The sequence below is a fragment of the Chiloscyllium punctatum genome, chromosome 14, assembly GCF_047496795.1.
Source record: "Chiloscyllium punctatum isolate Juve2018m chromosome 14, sChiPun1.3, whole genome shotgun sequence".
NCBI classification, from domain to species: domain Eukaryota; kingdom Metazoa; phylum Chordata; class Chondrichthyes; order Orectolobiformes; family Hemiscylliidae; genus Chiloscyllium; species Chiloscyllium punctatum.
Window position 1 is genome coordinate 20,103,467 of NC_092752.1, and position 18,839 is coordinate 20,122,305.

General features: G+C 39.4%; 1 protein-coding gene across 1 annotated transcript in view; it reads left to right on the forward strand.

The window, feature by feature from the left end:
- The window catches only part of LOC140485654 (evC complex member EVC-like), a 50,522-nt gene that overhangs the window by 24,067 nt on the left and 7,616 nt on the right, over positions 1–18,839 (forward strand). Inside the window, exons 12-18 of the mRNA XM_072584029.1 lie at positions 926–1,138; positions 4,216–4,325; positions 6,736–6,946; positions 7,370–7,570; positions 12,413–12,557; positions 13,703–13,814; positions 17,735–17,861. Coding sequence (XP_072440130.1) covers positions 926–1,138; positions 4,216–4,325; positions 6,736–6,946; positions 7,370–7,570; positions 12,413–12,557; positions 13,703–13,814; positions 17,735–17,861 — 1,119 coding nt within the window. The remainder of the gene's footprint in view (positions 1–925; positions 1,139–4,215; positions 4,326–6,735; positions 6,947–7,369; positions 7,571–12,412; positions 12,558–13,702; positions 13,815–17,734; positions 17,862–18,839) is intronic.

Here is an 18,839-nt window from a genome sequence, read left to right on the forward strand (position 1 = left end):
CCCTGGAAAAATTGAATGTTTTGACGGCGACTTAAGAGTAGAGTTTTGTGAAGAGTATAGCTGCTTTAACTCCAAGAGTCACAGAATCATGGAAGTTTATAGCATGGAAAAGGCAATTCATCCATCATATCTAGGCCTGGCTCCTGTTGAAGCAATCTAATGTCAATCTTACCTCCATGTTCTTTCCCTTACCTGTCAAACAGATTTGTGTAACATTATGCAGCAGTGTGATATTTCAATGTACTTTACCAGCCAGCCATCCTTCTGGTTGAGTGTGTCTGACAGTTTATTGCAACATCTGCTGTAGTATGCAAAGTCCCATTCTGTAGTCCTGCAGCATTAGATTAAGATTGCTTCAATATATTTCACCTTAGCTATCATAATCAGAAATCTGGGGAGACTTGTCTATATCACTAATACTCAGTTTTTCAAGGTGAGGGAACTGCATATAAACTAGTGTGCCGCACAGTCCTTAAATTAACCAATTATTTTCAAGCCTGCATTCAAAATATTTGTCATGTGTGAGTAAAGTGAAATCATAAATTTGAAATGTATTGGGATCATTTTCTAATTTTTTGCCTTCACTGAGAAGGCTCCTACACTAGTATCACACATCATAAATCCAGATGTTGTACATGATTTCCATATTTATTTTGTTCAGAAGTTTGTACACAGCACTTTTCCATGCTTTGCATGGTTCTAGTGGATGAGGCTATTCACTAATAGCATGAAGTGAAAATAAGTTACATCGAAAGCTGTAGAACCAAATGTGAGGTTTGCACAGGGTAGATTACACTTTGCAAACAGTTGAGTTGAAAATTATTCTTTGGTGTTTTCCTCGTTGGTTTCAACTACAGAAAATTGAAACTGCTGTTATCTTACTAAAGTAGACACATAGCAAAATAAGAACTGCTGTATCATACAGAATCTGCATTCTACATCATCACGGACTCTGGACATACTGATTGAGGAGCTCTTCACAGAAACCCTACCAAAACTAGCCAATGTATCGTTATCTGCAATGGAATCTCTAAGAAGCCGTCTGCTGCAAGACCTAACAGCAAGAAAAAAAGCAGCAGCAGCAGAAAGAAAACAACATTTGAAACGGTTTCAAGAAGAACTGGCCCAAGTGAAACAAGTATGCAAAATAAATTATTGGCAGTCCCTTTTTTGTTTTGTAATTCTCTTCCATTCTATTTTGCCCATTTCCACGTGTCAAATGTTGATCTGGTGACCAGTATTCAGGTTATTAATTATTTGACCAGGTACTTGAATTAGTTAGAGATTAAATGGTTAATCAAGAGAAATAAATTGGTGTATGAGGAAAGCGAGCTAGAAATGTAAAAGGGTGTAACAAGAGTTTCTACAGGTAACTAAAAAGTGAAAAGGGAAATATTTTTGTCCTGTAAAGAATGAAAATGGTGAGTAAATACATAATGAAGAAATGTCAGATGAAATTAATTAGTGTTTTGCTTCTGTTTTTGCTATAGAGGGTATAAAAAACATCTCAGTAATAGCTGTCATCATGACACGGAAGGAAGAGAAAACCTTTGTCAGGTTACCATTGCTAGGGAAGCAATGCTGAACCAATTAATGGGGCTTCAGGCTGACAGGTCCTTGGGTTCTGATGGATTTCATCCTCAGGTCTTAAAAGAGGCAGCTGATGAGGTAGCAGATGTATTGGTTTTAATTTTCCAAAGTTCACTAGATTCTAGAACTAGCAATGAATTCTTCTGTTCAAGAAGAAAGGGAGGTGGTTAAAAAGGAAACTAACAGCCAGTAAGGTGGATATCTATCATGGAGAAGATGTTAGAATTGTTATGATCCCAGATAATGTTATTACTGGTCATGTCAGATTCCTGACACAAATCTGGGTTTATGGATCGTATTTTGTTCATTTTAATGTGGTGGTCTTCCACTCAAATGCAGACATGCAATGTTGTAGATTATTTTAACAATAACTCAATATTTATTACACAAATGAAATGAAGATAACAAAGAATAAACCAAACTCTTCACATAGAAATACAGTTTAAAAAATTTCAAAACACAGTAAAAAAATATAATCCCAACACTATAATTTTACAGAACTCGAACACCAGAGAATTCTCCATCCTATTGTATCTATAGATTTGATTTAACAGTTTCTTCCAATCCCCAGTGTTTGATCACCTCTTCCTTGATTATTCTCACAACTGAGCTGAGACTTTCTCAGCTTCGAATAACCCATTCAGAGTGCTAATCAAATACTTCTAATCTGGAATTTCAACTGAAATATTAACACTGAGGTAATGTATATCCTAACCATTCTAAGCTAACATGTTTCTTCAAAAAGAAACTTCAATCAGTACTACTGCAAATTGACTCAAAAAAGCTTTCTAAGCTCAGGGGCTTTCCACTAAGCAAAATAAATAATTTCTTTTTTTTAAATGAAAGCAAGCTAATCATTCTAGACTCTCTCTCTCTCTCTCTCTCCCTCTCTCTCTGTCATTTATATTGTTTTTTTCAAAGTGATCACGAAGAGTCAACATGGTTTTGTGTTTAAACAATTTACTGTTGTTCTTTGAAGGTGTAACATATGCTGTGGAAAAAGGATAGCCTGTAGATTAACTGCACTTGGATTTGACAAGATTTCACATCAAAAGTTATTGTGTAAAGTAGAAGCAGTTGGTATGGGGGATAATCTGGTTGGCAGAAAATAAGGAGTATGACATTTTTTATGATTGACTGGAGTCTTATTAACAACTTAGATGAGGGAAGCAAAGGCATAGTAGATAATTTGCTGCTAATACAATGATAGATAGGAATGTATGATGTGAAGAGACATGAGGAGGTAACAGAATTCGAGGTGAATTTTCTAGTGAATGAGTCGAAAGAAAGTTAGCATGCAAGTATAACAAGTAATCATTAGAGTTAATGGAACGCTATCCTTTATTACTAGAGGAATTGATCAAAATAACGATGTTATGCTTCAGTTATTTCGGATATTGATGAAACAATGTTTTGAATATTGTGTACAGTTTTGGTCTCTTTATTTAGGGAAAGTTGTAAATAAATTGAAGATGTTTCAAAGGAGGTTTACTAGATTGATACCTAGAATTAGCAGCTAGTCTTACGAGGAAAGATTGGACAGACTGGGTTTGTTTTCAGTGGAGATTAGAATAGTGAAGTGTCTTTGATTGAAAGATATAACATCCTAAATGTTTTTGACAAGGTGAATGTGAAATTGATATTTCTTCATGTGGGTTAGTGTAGAACCAAGGGCAGAACTAGCAGAACTGTTTTAAAATGAGGACAGGGATTGGAAGAATGTTTTCTTTGTGGGTTGTGCACTATGGAACTCACTAAGGGGAAAGATTTAAAAGGGACCTAAGTGACAACTTTTTCACACAGAAGGTGGTGAATGTATGGAATAAGCTGCCTGAGGAATTGATGGAGGCTGGTACAATTACAACATTTAAAAGGCATCTGGATGGGTATATAAATAAGAAGGGTTTAGAGGGCATCAGGCCAAGTGCTGGCAAATGGGACAAGATTTGTTTTGGATATCTGGTCAGCATGGGAGAGTTGGACCAAAGGGTTTGTTTCCATGCTGTACATCTCTATGACAATATTAGATTAGATTAATTACAGTGTGGAAACAGGCCCTTTGGCCCAACAAGTAAGTCCACACCGACCCGCCGAAGCGTAACCCACCCAGACCCATTCGCCTACATTTACCCCTTCACCTAGCACTACGGGCAATTTAGCATGGCCAATTCACCTAACCTGCACATTTTTGGATTGTGGGAGGAAACCGCAGCACCGGAGGAAACCCACGCAGACACGGGGAGAATGTGCAAACTCCACACAGAGAGTCGCCTGAGGTGGGAATTGAACCCGGGTCTCAGGCGCTGTGAAGCAGCAGTGCTATCACTGTGCCACCGTGCCGCCCACACGACCTCAGAAGACAGTGGAAACAGCATAATTGAAAAGTTTTAATAGGGAGATAGATAACTTTTGATTTCTTTGCTGATCAAAAATATATCAGGAGTAGGTGGAAATGTGTCACAAAGTCACATAAACAGGTCAGCCATAACCACCTTGAATGCTAAAGTGGACTCAGGCAGCTGAATGGTCTACTTTTAGTTGAGATTTATGTATTTGTATAGATGGGTACTCATTTTGAAAGTACAGACTTTGTGTGAAAATTCCATCTCTCAATGCAAAAACTAGGTATGGATGGATGAGAAAGTAATCAACTCGGTGAAACAGAAATATCTGGTCGATAAGCAGGAGAAGATCATTCAAGGATTCCTACTGAGGCAGAGTGACCTAGATGAGAAGTAAGTATGAATTATTTAATGGTGACCAAATTGGAAAGTTACTCATGCCATTATGTGATTCAATTAAACTATTCCTCTATATTTTCATTATTCATTAACTTTTGTTTCCTTGAATGTTCTGCCCTTCACTTAAAAGTGCAGAAATCTGACTGAAGTCAGCTATGACCATTTTGTCTTATGCAACTCTGCCATATTAGGTGATACAATTAGTTGCTTAAGCAATCTAAGTGTTTTGTTTTTCTTTCCCAGATGTGCTTATTTTTATAAGATCATAATGTATAGGAGCAGAAGTAGCCCATTTATCCCATTGAGTTGTTCAAGGAGATCGTGGCTAATCTGATAATCCCCAACTTCACTTTCCTACTTTTTCCTCATCTCCTTTGATTCCGTTACTGATTTAAAAATCTGTCTATCTCAGCCTTTAATGTACTTAACCGTGGAGCTTCTATGGCACTCTGCTATTTTGAAAAAAAAATCCATGGATGATGCCTTATTCTGAAATTAAGCCCACTTAGCCCTACATTCTCCCACAAGGGGAAACAACTTGTCAGCGTTTACCTTGTCAAGCCCCCTAAGAATCTTAAATGTTTCAGAAAGATTGCCAATCATTCTTCTAAACTCCAGTGAGATTAGGCCCAAACTAGGGGAAATGTTAGTGCTAAATCGCACTAAGGTGGCTACTTATGTTTGCTCCCCACACAAAATAACTTATCTGAATCACCTCATGAGAACCCAGTTTTAGCTGGTTCTTAGTTAAGGTGATCTTTCAAGCAAGCAAACCTGTGCTTAAGGCTGGCATCTATAAATGTTAAACTACATATTTTAATTTAATGACAACTACTAACTAACTTAGGCTTGTACAAAATATAAATTCAGTATTTCTTACCCAATGATGCACACACTGGGTCTTGCTGGGATGCTGTTTCAAAATGGCATGCCTCTCTGTCCAAGAACTTGTTTGTTTATTTAGGATTTAGACCACAAGTGTTAGCATCAATGCAAGTCTTCATAATTAAGTTTGATACCATTATTCTCTCACGTGCAATGAACTTGCAAGCAGGAATCTTTGGATTTAATCTTGTGTTCCTTTGCTGATTTTAGCTTAGAACTGCTGAGATCAGAGCCATTAGTATTGGCTAAAACTCAATACAGGAGGTGTGTACCTTTAAAAAAGCAAAATACAGTGGATGCTGGAAGTGCATAGAATCATGCAGCATGGAAACAGACCTTCAGTCCAACTAGTTCATGTTGACCATGTTCCCAAACTAAACTAGCCCCACTGGAGTCTAAATTTGGCCCATATCCATCCAAACCTATCCTATCCAAATGTCTTTTAAATGTTGTAACTGTAGCCACATCCACCACTTCCTCATTCCACACAATAACCACTCTCTGCGTAAAAAGAAATGCTCCTTATGTCCTTTTTAAAACTTCCTTCTCTCACCTTAAAAGCATACCCACACCCGAGGGAAAAGATCTTTGCGATACACCCTATCTATGTTCCTCATGATTTTATAAACCTTTATAATGTCACCCCTCCACCTCTGACTCTCCAGTGGAATAGATCCCAGCCTTTCTAACCTCTCCTTATAACTCAAACTTTCAATTCTGGGCAATAGCCTGTAAATCTTTTCTGATTCCTCTCTAATTTAATAACATCCTTCCTATAGCAGGGCAACCAGCACTGTGCACAGTACTCCAGAAGAGGCCTCACCAGCATCCTGTACAACCTCAGCAACATGTCCCAGCTGCTGTACTCAGAGGTCTGAGCAATGAAGGCAAACATGCTAAACACTGTCTTAACCACCCTGTTTACCTGTGATGCAAGTTTAAAAGAATTACGTACCTGAACTCCTCGGTCTCTCTGATCTACAACACCACCCAGGGGTCTACTATTAATTTTATAAGTCCTGCCCTTTTTTGTTTTATGAAAATGCAATACCTCACATTTATCCAAATTAAGTTCCATCTGCCACTCCTCAGCCCATTGACCCAGATGATCAAGATCTCTTTGTAATCGTTTATAACCTTCTTCATTGTCCACTATACCACCATAACAAGAGTCATATCAAATTCAAACATTTAATTCTATTACTTTGTCTAGAAATGCTGCCAGACCTGCTAAATTTCTCCAGCACCTTCTACTTTTAATTTTGGGTATGGACTGAGTCACCTTGTGCTAAACAAGACAATGCGTTTACTTTCTAAATCATTGCTGAAGCTGTCTACTATACTCTAACAATAAATGGCAAAGTTTATCTGCTTCCTCATTGTGGACACATACAAATCCTAGTTCGATTCAACTGCCCCTGTGTGCCCAAGGCATTGGAGAACCTGTGGTGCTAAGAACCAAGCACTGTATGAATAATCTGTGTATGTGATCACTTTTTGCACTTATTCATTCTTCCAGGGTTTCTGAAGGCATTATTCTGGAGCACCAGGTAGCTTTACAGCCCATGGTAAGGCAGCTAACTCTGAGGCACTTCAGTCTCATGATACTCAAAGAAATGAAGCTTTTCAAGGCAAAAAGTCTACTCAATGAACTTGAGGAACAACGGATGAAGGAACCCCCTATCTGGGATCAGTTTGAGGATGGAAACATGAAGCTACAGGATAATGAGGTACAGAAATAATCTGTCGAGAGTGTGTTGCTGGAAAAGCACAGCCGGTCAGGCAGCACCCGAGGAGCAGGAGAATCGATATTTCGGGCATAAGCCCTTCATCAGCTCTGACCTGCTGTGCTTTTTCAGCACCACACACTCAACTCTGATCTCTAGCATCTGCAGTCCTCACTTTCTCCACACAAATAATATGCACCATCTGTTTGCCAAAGTTAATGATAATAAATAATCACCACTGATAGTTGAGCTTTAGTTTTCTTGATTTACTTGTCAGTAATGTAACATTTAAGGTTAACAGGTAGTAGATATAGAAGAAGGGTTTTATTGTATGTGTGTTTGGATTAGGGGAAGGCAAATCATTCATTATATCTCTTCAAATGTTTGCCTCTGACAGATTTTTGGATTTTGTTTATATTTCAAAAGATGTCCAAATTCTCAGAAGAACAGCGGAAGCTGTGGAAGAAGGCTGAAATATTCATTCACCAACAGCTGGCTGCAGAATCTCAGGTTTTCATGGATCTTTTACAGCAGCACATGGCACAGGAGATTGGCCGTGCACTTACCCATCAAGCCAGAATGCACTCACTCAAGCAAAACCATGACGACAATAGGCAGAAACTCAAGGTGATATTCATTAGAAGCTAACGTAGCCTTGCATAATTGGTCTCAAATTTCAATTCCTATAAACCAATTCAATGTAAAATTCATACAGTGGACTGGTTAACACAGCTCAAGAATAGATATTTACACTTTGTATTCCTTATTTCAGCCTGGAGTCATCACCTGGATAACGATTTGGGGTTATACTAGACTATCACAAAAATGAGTATTTTGTGAATATTTGCATACTGGCTCACATGTTTCAGTATACAATCTTCTATTTTAAGAATTAAAATTTAACCAGTGGAAATGAGATAAATGAAATGAGTGCAAGCCTGCAGTCTATTATACTGAAAAGGTTGGGGTCATCTTGACTTTAGCAATTAACAACTCAAAAGGTAATGATATAAAACAACACGTGGATTTATGCAGTTACAGAACTGGTGATATGAAGTCTGCAATCTGCAATAATGACAATCCATAGAGATGCTTTTGTTTTGGGAGTTGGAGTTAAATTAGTTCCAACATGTGTGTTGAACCCAGATGATTATAAAACCCATTTATTTAATCAGATCTAAGCAGAAATTTTAAACAAAGGGATAATTTATCTAAATGTCAGTTTGAGAACACTTTAGACCAGGCTATGTCAACGTTTATATGAGTGGAGCTTTGGAGGTAGTCTGTTTTAAATTTATTTGAGTCCTTTAGTTTCACTTTGGATCTTGGGTGATTTGTAGCTCACTAACGAATGGCCATAGTACATGGCAGTTAGGTAGACCTGGATTGTAAGCAGAGTAGAACCCTGAGATCAGCATTCACCTTGCAAAATATGGGTGAGTCTTAATCTCTGCTTACATTTTATGAAGGAACAGAAACTGGAATATTGCCTAGAATGAAAGTTTTCGGAGAATCTAGAGTGGTCCTCACAGAGTCTAGTGAAAAAGAAAGTTATCAGCTGGAAAGTATTCAGAAAGTAACCAGAACAAGGGACAAGCTATCCAAGTCAAGAGAGGGTAAATGAAGAGGGTACCTCTGATAATCACTGCAGGTGAGGAGAATTCTGCAGAGGACTGTGGCAAACATCTGGGTGATCCCTACGGAAATAAAGGTCTTTAAGCTTGATGCATCTTATAAAGACATTATTGGGGAATGTAAGAATTAAACAGAGTGCGTAAGTAATTGTGAGCAATAATGTTAGTAGTGGTCATTTCATTTACTTTTCTACACATTACAATTAGAACATAGAACAATACAGCACAGAACAGGCCCTTCGGCCCTCGATGTTGCACTAATCTAAGCCCACCCCCCTACACTATCCCATCATCATCCATATGCTTATCCAAGGATTGTTTAAATCTCCCTAATGTGGCTGAGCTAACTATGTTGGCAGGCAGGGCATTCCATGCCCTTACCACTCTGAGTAAAGAACCTACCTCTGACATCTATCACCCCTCCATATGCCCCCTCATACAAGCTGATGTCATCATCCTAGGAAAAAGACTTTTACTGTCAACCTATCTAATCCTTTGACCAGCTTATATGTCTCTATCAAATCCGCTCTTAACCTTCTTTTGAATGAGAACAGACCCAAGTCTCTCAACCTTTCCACATAAGGCCTTCGCTCCCGACCAGGCACCATCCTGGCAAATGTCCTCTGCACCTTTTCCAATGCTTCCACATCCTTCCTGTAATGGGCCAACCAGAACTCTACACAATATTCCAAGTGCGACCACACTAGCATTTTGTACAGTTGCAGCGTGACATTGCACCTCTGGAACTCAATCTCTCCACCAATAAAACCTAACACATACTGCTGTTAAGACATACAATCAACCTGGGTGGCAACTTTCAAGGATCTATGTACATGGACTCCAAGATCCCTCTGCACATCCACACTACCAAGAATCTTTCCATTCACCCAGTGTTCAGGCTTCCTGTTATTCGTCCCAAAGTGAATCACCTTGCTTTGTTCAGAAATGTGAAATCTTATAGCAGAGGCTAAAACTGGTTGTTTGGAATTTTTAAAAAATGTTAACACTTTTTAAGTAGACCATAACAATAGAGAAATAAATTTACCTTTAATGGAATAAGTGTAGCAGTTTAGAGTTGGACTAATGCATATGGAGATACAGGCTCTTTGTTTTTGTTATATTGCCTGAAATAGTGCATTAGATACAGTGGAGGGTGCTCTTCTGTATTAAACATACCAAGGGTAATTCTACACAAAAAAGGAAAAGAACTGCGGATGGTGGAAATCAGAAACAAAAACAGAAATTACTGGAAAAACTCATCAGGTCTTGCAACATCTGTGGACAGAAAGCAGAGTTGACCTTTTAGGTCTAGGGAACTTACTTCAGGACTCAGTAATTCTACCTTTGGTGATAGTGAGATGAGTGATATTGGAATAGTCTCTCACTATACATCGTGTCCAATTGGAAAAGCAAGGGAGATATGTTGAGAGTTACCAGTTTGATGTTATCGATTTTACATGATTAGCAAAAGGTAAATTCATTCCCACTCTATTTTGATGTCAAATCAATGTGCAACATAATCTTCATCTTGAATCCATCATACTAAAGGATGGTGAAAACATAACAAAATTATCTTCCACACCTGGCACTTCAACTTTGTTTGGATCTAGGTAGAGACCAGTATCTTTTAGGAAGAAATTCAAATTCCTAATCATTAACTGACAAAAATATATTACATGATTTGACATGTTAAACAAAAATCTTTATGGTACAGGAGTTAATTAACGAAAGCACCACTAGCTTAACATTATATTGTGTAAACAGATACACTTTACAGAGTTCAAATTTTACTTCCATCCAAGAGTTCCCCTACACTCTGCAGGATCTTTAGAGTTCATTTAGTTCTGGACCCAAGATATGCCATAGCTGTCTTTACTTTGCTCTTCCATTGTGTTCCAGCTGTACTCCATGATGCAAGATTTCTTGGATCCTTTAACTAGCATCTAGCTAGAAAAGTCTCCTTTGTTACCTCACAGTTATAGACTCCTCAGATTTGTTATGGCTTCTATATCGTTATACCTGCATTCGTTATGGCTTCAGATCTGTAAATACCTTTTGGTTTCTGAAAACCTTTTGCTGCTAGTCCACAGCTCTTTTAAAATCCCAACTGGTGACAGTTTTCTCTATTCTGATCCTAGCAGTTAACACAAATCAACTGTCTTTTCTGTCAAAGTCACAGGGGCAGCACCAAAATTTTAGTCCCATTCACATCCCTTAGCTTTATATAGTAATAGGACACATCTGGGATTTTCAAAATAGATATATAAGCTTGTCGACTTTACCTTCAATGTGCACATTTGAGTATTTGGGACCCTTATGAATAAGTTCCAACTTTCATTGTGAAAAATATGGACTTTCTGTCTCCACCAAAATGTCCAGAAAAAGTTGTGCATTTTTTATATTTTGCTGTTAGCGCTTCTTTGATCTGGGGATATTATGCACTTAATTCAAACCTCAAATTTTATGCCAAAACTTTAAAGGCTTTTTGAGGAGCTTTGAGGCTACTCATCTCCTGCAGAAAAACCACTATAATCTGAGGCATGAATACCCCTTACTACTATCCTAGAAATAAAAAAAGATTTTCCTCTGAATTTCTAATCACATTAGAGTGTCTACTGGCTTATCGAGTGTCTTTAATTTTCTTATATTTGAACATTTCAATCTTCAACCTAGAAGTTATGTTCTAAAACATACGACTGATATTTTTTAACAACAATCAGAGAATTTGAGTGCAGAGGTCTGTGCGCCATGAGAAATTTTTGTTTATGAAAGGTTTCATTGCCAGAATCACAACTCTGGAAAACTTACCCTGATGTCTCAATAAATTCTTCAGGTTCTGGATGTAAGTTAGCTCACTGAGTTGGAAGGTTTGTTTTCAGTCGTTTCGTCACCATACTAGGTAACATCATCAGTGAGCCTCTGGTGAAGCACTGGTGGTATGGCCTGCTTTTTGTTTATTTGTTTAGGTTTCCTTGGGTTGGTGATGTCATTTCCTCTGGTGATGCCATTTCCTGTTCTTTTCCTCAGGGGTGGTAAATGGGATCCAAGTCAATGTGTTTGTTGATAGAGTTCAGGTTGGATTGCCATGCTTCTAGGAATTCTCATGTGTGTCTCTGTTTGGCTTGTTCTAGGATGGATGTGTTTTCCCAGTCAAAGTGGTGTCCTTCGTCATCTGTATGTAATGATACTAGTGAGAGTGGGTCATGTCTTTTTGTGTCTAGTTGATGTTCATGTATCCTGGTGGCTAGTTTTCTGCCTTTTTTGTCCAATGTAGTGTTGTTACAGTTCTTGCAAGGTATTTTGTACATGACATTAGTTTTGTTTGTTGTCATTTATAGGGTCATTCAAGCGTGTTGGTGGGTTTGTGGGCTACCATGATGCCAAGAAATCTGAATAGTCTGGTCGTCATTTCTGAGATGTCTTTGATTAAAGGGAGAGTGGCTAGGGTTTCTGGACACATTTTGTCTGCTTGTTTCTAAGTCATTACCACTAGTGCTTCACCGGAGGCTCACTGACAATGTAACCTAGAATGGTGACAAAACGTCTGAAAATGAACCTTCCAGTTCAGTGAGCAAACTTGCATCCAGAACCTCAACCTGAACTACAAATCTTCAGGTTCCTTGAACTAAATGACGTGAAATTACCTTACTAATTTTCTCATCAAAGTTTGAGTTTGCATAGATATTTATAATTAATTTTTTGAATCGCAATGTTAAATATCAAGGTGTATTTAAAATTAAGCTAATGCACTGACATTGTGAGGAATTATTTTTTCTATAATATTTAAGGAATAATTATACAAATATTAACTTGCATACATTCAATTCCTTTGAAGAATCTATTAGTGGAGAGAGCAACTGAAAGTGTCTATGTAACAATGGAAGGTATAACCAATCTAATCCAGAACTATTACCAGAAGATAGAAGAAATCATGGATGTGTATCGAAAAGACAAAAAGATTCAGCTGAGTATCCTGCAAGGTCTTGATACTTTTCCATTCTTCCTATAGTTTTATGTGGGTGGGTTTTTTTTCATGGGATAGGGGTGTCACTGGCTGGGAGAGAATTTATTGCCTATTCCTAAATTCCCTTGAACTGAGTGGTTAGCTAGGGCTATTTCAGAGAGCATTTAATGGTCAATGACATTGCTCTGGATCAGGGGTTGCATGTAGGCCAGACCAGGTAAGGATGGCCGATTTTCATTCATAAAAGACATTGTTAAACCAGGCAAGCAACACTTGAAACATGGCTGCTATTAGGCTAGTTTGTAATTCCAAATTTTTAATTAAATTTGAATTTTTCTGCCTATCATTTCAGAATATTAGACTTAGGCTCTGGATTTCTAGTCCAGTCACATTATCACTGCACCACAACTTCCTCTTAGTCGAACAATGATTTTCAAAATAGATTTGTAGTATTTTGAGACACATGTTCTCCCTGTAGTGGTCAGGTTTAACTGAGAACATGTTGGCTGTCCACAATGAATCACTGGAAATAAGCAGACATTATTAATGATAATGTTAAGAAAGCAAAGGCAATGGTATTTCCATTTGATTTTTAAAATTTCCATTTTTATTCAGTTCATAATGTATGTTTTGAAAAATTTCAGATATAATATGTTTGGTTGAGTGAATGACTGCAATATGTTGAAAATGTAACCAATTCGTTTAGTCAATATCAATTAAACTGTTAGTCGCAGGACCAATCCTACATTAAAACAGTTTAGCAATGTGTTAGCGTTATATCACTTGCATATTAGTTCTCAAATTTGGACTTTCAATAGAGTTGTGGACACATTATACTGCTTCAGTAGTTTTGTTGATAAAAAGAGCTGCACCTGTTATGATAGATTTTCATCTTGTGCTTATGAGGACAATTCACAAGAAATACCAATGTAAAGAAAATAAATAATTCATACTTGGGATATTTTGTGACAGAAGTTGCCGTGTCAATACAAGTTATTGTTGTGTAGACATTTATTAACAAAGGAAAAGGAAATGATGCCTTTACACAATCAATATGATGTTCAGTATTTCAAATTTTGTAGTGGAGTCTTTTCTTGGTGTTTGCAATTGCTGTGATGTAGTGAGAGTTGAAATTTTAAGTGATGTGTGTTGTTTAAACAGAAACGTTTAAAGGACAAAAATTCAGCAAGGAAGAAGCTTTGGAAGACGACCTGAACACAGACTTAGTCAGTGTGAAAGCAAATCCGCTTCTACCCAGAAAAATTCAGCACCAGTGAGTAAACGTTTAGATTGTGATCTTTCACTGAGATTTTGACAGTGGGAAAATTAGTGCAAAACCATTTGGAAACTACACTATCTGTGCAATATTGCATGTTTTGGTGTGTTTAGTTGATTTCATTCTTAAAGAGCCAGCATGTTTTTTTTAAAGCTGAATTTTGAGATAAGGCAATTGTGACCTGGTATTATATGGTCTCCTCTACATCAGGGAGGCGGGACGACTTCTTGCAGATCGTTTCAGGGAACATGTCTGGGACATCCGCACCCTCCAACCCCATCGCCCCGTGGCTGAACACTTCAACTCCCCCTCCCACTCCGTCAAGGACATATATGTCCTGGGCCTCCTCCACCGCCAAACCGTTACCACCTGATGCCTGGAGGAAGAGCGCCTCACATTCCGCCTTAGGACCCTGCAACCACACGGGATAAATGTGGATTTCAACAGCTTCCTCATTTCCCCTCCTCCCACATTATCCCAGTCCCAAGCATCCAAGTTGGCTCTGCACTCTGGACCCGTCATCACTGCCCCCTCTGACCTATCACCTTCTCCCTCACCTTTATCCACATATTGCTTTCCCAGCTACCTCCCCCCAACCCCAACCTCCTCCCATTTATCTCTCAGCCCGAACCCAAAAGTCACATTCCTGATGAAGGGCTTTTGCCTGAAACGTCAATTCACCTGCTGCTCGGATGCTGCCTGATCTGCTGTGCTTTTTCAGCACACACTCTTGACTCTGGTATTATATCAGTGCTGATAATAACATAAACTTTGTAAATGGAAATAATCTAGTGTTATGGTGCATTTTTGTCACCACTTGTTCTGTTTGGTTTGAATTTCTGTAGTTATTTATCTGATTTAACTTATTCATTTCCAAGGAATGCAGAGATAGTTTCTGAATTCAAGCAATTTATTTATAGAAGTGTAAAACTTTGTACAACTTATTGAAGTTAAGACACCATGGTTCTGATTTTCTTTCTCTGTCCGTGTCACTGAATTGGGAGAAATCTCAGCTCCACAAACAAGACTATTAAAAGTGGCTACCCGTATTTCGATTTTTGATATAGATTTGAGGATTAACTAAACTTGCAGTCTGCCCAGGTCACCAGGGGAAAGTCATTTCTGCCACCTCCAAACAGATCCCACCACCAAGGATATATTTCCCTCCCCACCCCAACTGGCGTTCTGGAAAGACCACTCCCTCCGCGACTCCCTCGTCAGATTCACACCCCCTACCAACCCAACCTCCACTCCCGGCTCCTTCCCCTGCAACCGCAAGAAATGCAAAACTTGCGCCCATACCTCCCCCCTCACTTCCCTCCAAGGCCCCAAGGGATCCTTCCATATCCATCACAAATTCACCTGCATCTCCACACACACCATTTACTGCATCCGCTGCACCCGATGTGGCCTCCTATACATTGGGGAGACAGGCTGCCTACTTGCGGAACATTTCAGAGAACACCTGCACCAACCAACCCAACCGCCCCATGGCTGAACACTTTAACTCCCCCTCCCACTCCGCTAAGGACATGCAGGTCCTTGGCCTCCTCCATCGCCAGACCATGGCAACACGACGCCTGGAGGAAGAGTGCCTCATCTTCCACCTAGGAACCCTCCAACCACAAGGGATGAATGCAGATTTCTCCAGCTTTCTCATTTCCCCTCCCCCCACCTTTTCTCAGTCCCAATTCTCAGACTCAGCAGCGCCTTCTTGACCTGCAATCTTCTTCCCAACCTCTCTGCCCCCACCCCCTCTCCGGCCTATCACCCTCACCTAGACCACCTCCTACCTATAGTATTCCCAATGCCCCTCCCCCAAGTCCCTCCTCCCTACATTTTATCTTAGTCTGCTTGACACATCCTCCTCATTCCTGAAGAAGGGCTTATGCCCGAAACGTCGATTCTCCTGTTCCTTTGATGCTGCCTGACCTGCTGCGCTTTTCCAGCAACACATTTTTAAGCTCTGATCTCCAGCATCTGCAGTCTTCACTTTCTCCTAGAAAGGTTGCCTGGTTCATGAGACAGCTTGGTCAGAACTGCCTGAGGAGGCTCCAGTATTAGATTAGATTCCCTACAGTGTGGGAACAGGCCCTTCGGCCCAACAGGTCCACACCGACCCTCCGAAGAGCAACCCATCCAGACCCATTCCCCTACATTTACCCCTTATTAATGCACCTAACACTACAGGCAATTCACCTGCACTGCACATCTTTGGACTGTGGGAGGAAGCCGGAGCATCCAGAGGAAACCCACATAGACACGGGGAGAATGTGCAAACTCCACACAGACAGTTGCCCGAGGCTGGAATCGAACCTGGGACCCTGGTGCTGTGAGGCAGCAGCGCTAACCACTGAGCCACCGTGCTGTGCAAGGTTTTCCTAAAATAAAGAATTAAATGAAAAACGCCCTTTTACCCACACCCCGACATTCTTGATGCTCCACCCATGCCAACCTCTGATCTTTCAGCCACTCCCATGCCCTCCCCATAGTCCCTGTACCATCTTGTGTCTTTCTCCCATTGTCCTTCAAATGCCAAGATCATCCCCTGGCACATTATAGCACCTATCTTCTACCCATCACTGTTTGTCCTCCATCTCTAGACCCACGCACCTATTATCCGTCATGAGTATTAATCTGCAGGCATCATTCAGTTGCTTTGCTGTATTATCTGTTTTATAACTTGTAATATCTTTTACTGTTTTAAATAAACACGCCATTAATCAATCTGCAAGGAGTGATTGATCCTTAGTCTAATATCATTATGTGACATGGTAACTAGTGCTGGACTTTGGTTATTTCCAAGGTTTAAACAATAGTGTGATAAATCCACCAAAAAGACTATACGAAACAGCAAATTAGAGTGCATAGTGTGAAAAATCCACTGAAGTCTATATGCCTTCAGGAAAGCAGCAGGCACAGAGCCCAGAAAAAACATGTTTAAACTGACTGCTGGATTGGAGCTGAAAGAATTTAGTTTTCAAAGCTAAAACAAACCTCTCAGACCCCGTGAAATAATTCACAGAATCATAGAATCCGTACAGGGTGGAAGCGGGTAACTTGGCCCATTGACTCCACACCAACTCTCTGAAGAACACCCCAGCTAGACCCACTCCCCTACCCTATCCCTGTAACTCTGCTTTTCCCAGGGCTAATCCACCCGGTTGCACATCCCTGGATACTAATGGGCAACTTAGCATAGCCAGCCCACTGTACATCTTTGGACCGTGGGAGGAAACCAGAGCACTCAGGAAACCCACGCAGACACTGGGAGAATGTGCAAACTCCACACAGACAGTTACGCAGGTCTCTGGCACTGTGAGGGAGCAGTGCTAACCACTGAGCCACTCTACCATTCTGACACCTGGAAACCTTTCAGTAAAATTTGGGAATGTTTTTGAAAAATTGGAGAATCTGGGGCTGCCAGAAGAAGGTGAAATGGAAGAAGATGAGCATTCATCATTTTGTTTTGCATTAAAGAGAAATTAAGAAAAAAAATTACTGTTAATGAAAACTGAGTAAACTTAATAATTTTGAACATCCTTAGAAAAAGAGTCAGTGAAGTTATGTACCAGTATTTCCTCCCAGTTAAATTGAATTAGTTGTTGCTCATAGCTGAATGAGGAGTAATTTTGTGTTCATCACTCTATAATATATGCATCTGATTATTCTGAACAATTCTAACATGCTAGCATGCTGGATTTCATCAATGTATGCTTATATAACAGTACCTTCTTGCATTCAGACATTTAATAATGTTAAAGACTTTAGGTAGTATAAGCTATTGTATACTTCAGAGATAACTGCTATGAGCATCATTATCCTATCACTATATAGCCTAATAGATAAGGCTGTACAATTCATTTAACAGCATTTAACTTCAATATAAGTGTTTCTGTCTCTATCTTTGCTAACAGATTGGTGCTATGGCAGAAAAGGACTATATCCATGTTGTTGCTTGAAGAGGAGACAAATATGGAGTTCCTAAATCAGAGGACAGTGCTGCTTCATCAGCTGAAGGAGCAGGTTGATTCACGCTTAAAGGTGTAAAACAGTGGTCATCATAAACAAAGTAGCAATTCTGTGTTATTAGTTTATTAATGCTTCTGTAAGGCATTCATTACCCACTGTTTTTGTGAAGACATTAAGCAATTTAAAATAAGACTAATACGCATTAAAATCTTGGCTATCTTAAGAAATTCAGCTCAGTAGTTTTTAGGTGTTGTATGTAAAAACAACCAGTGAAATTTAAAGAAAAAGTAATCAGCAATAGGGTGCATCAGCAGCTTGATGCAGGATTTCATTTAATTTATTAAGTTGCTTAAAGTTTGGGAGAAGATTTGTAGCTCGGGTGCTCGTTGTTGTGGTTCTGTTCACCGAGCTGGGAATTTGTCCTGCAAACGTTTCGTCCCCTGTCTAGGTGACATCCTCAGTGCTTGGGAACCTCCTGTGAAGCGCTTCTGTGCTGTTTCCTCCCACATTTATAGTGGCCTGTCTCTGCCGCTTCCGGTTGTCAGTTCCAGCTGTCCGCTGTAGTGGCCGGTATATTGGGTCCAGGTCAATGTGTTTGTTGATAGACTCTGTGGATGAGTGCCATGCCTCTAGGAATTCCTTGGCTGTTCTCTGTTTGGCTTGCCCTATAATGGTAGTGTTGTCCCAGTCGAATTCAGTATTAAGTTGCTCCTCAGCTAGTTAACAAAAACAGATAGCTAACAACAGTATCATTACAAATTCTGCAGGATTAATACTTGTGGCTTTCCAAATGAAATTTAATCAGATATAACTGACAGGATGAAATTAACAAATCATATCCACCCATAACTTACAGCCTAGTTTAGCTTAAGTTGCACAAATCAGAAGTTTTTTTTTTAAAACACTTACACCACAATATGTGCTGAATTAGATCAATGGAAATCAGTTAGATCAACAGAGACAGAAATGTGACAATTCGAAGAGTTGGCGCAAATTACGAAAAGGGCAATTCAATTGAATAGTCTTCTGCTCACTCTTTAGATTGACTAC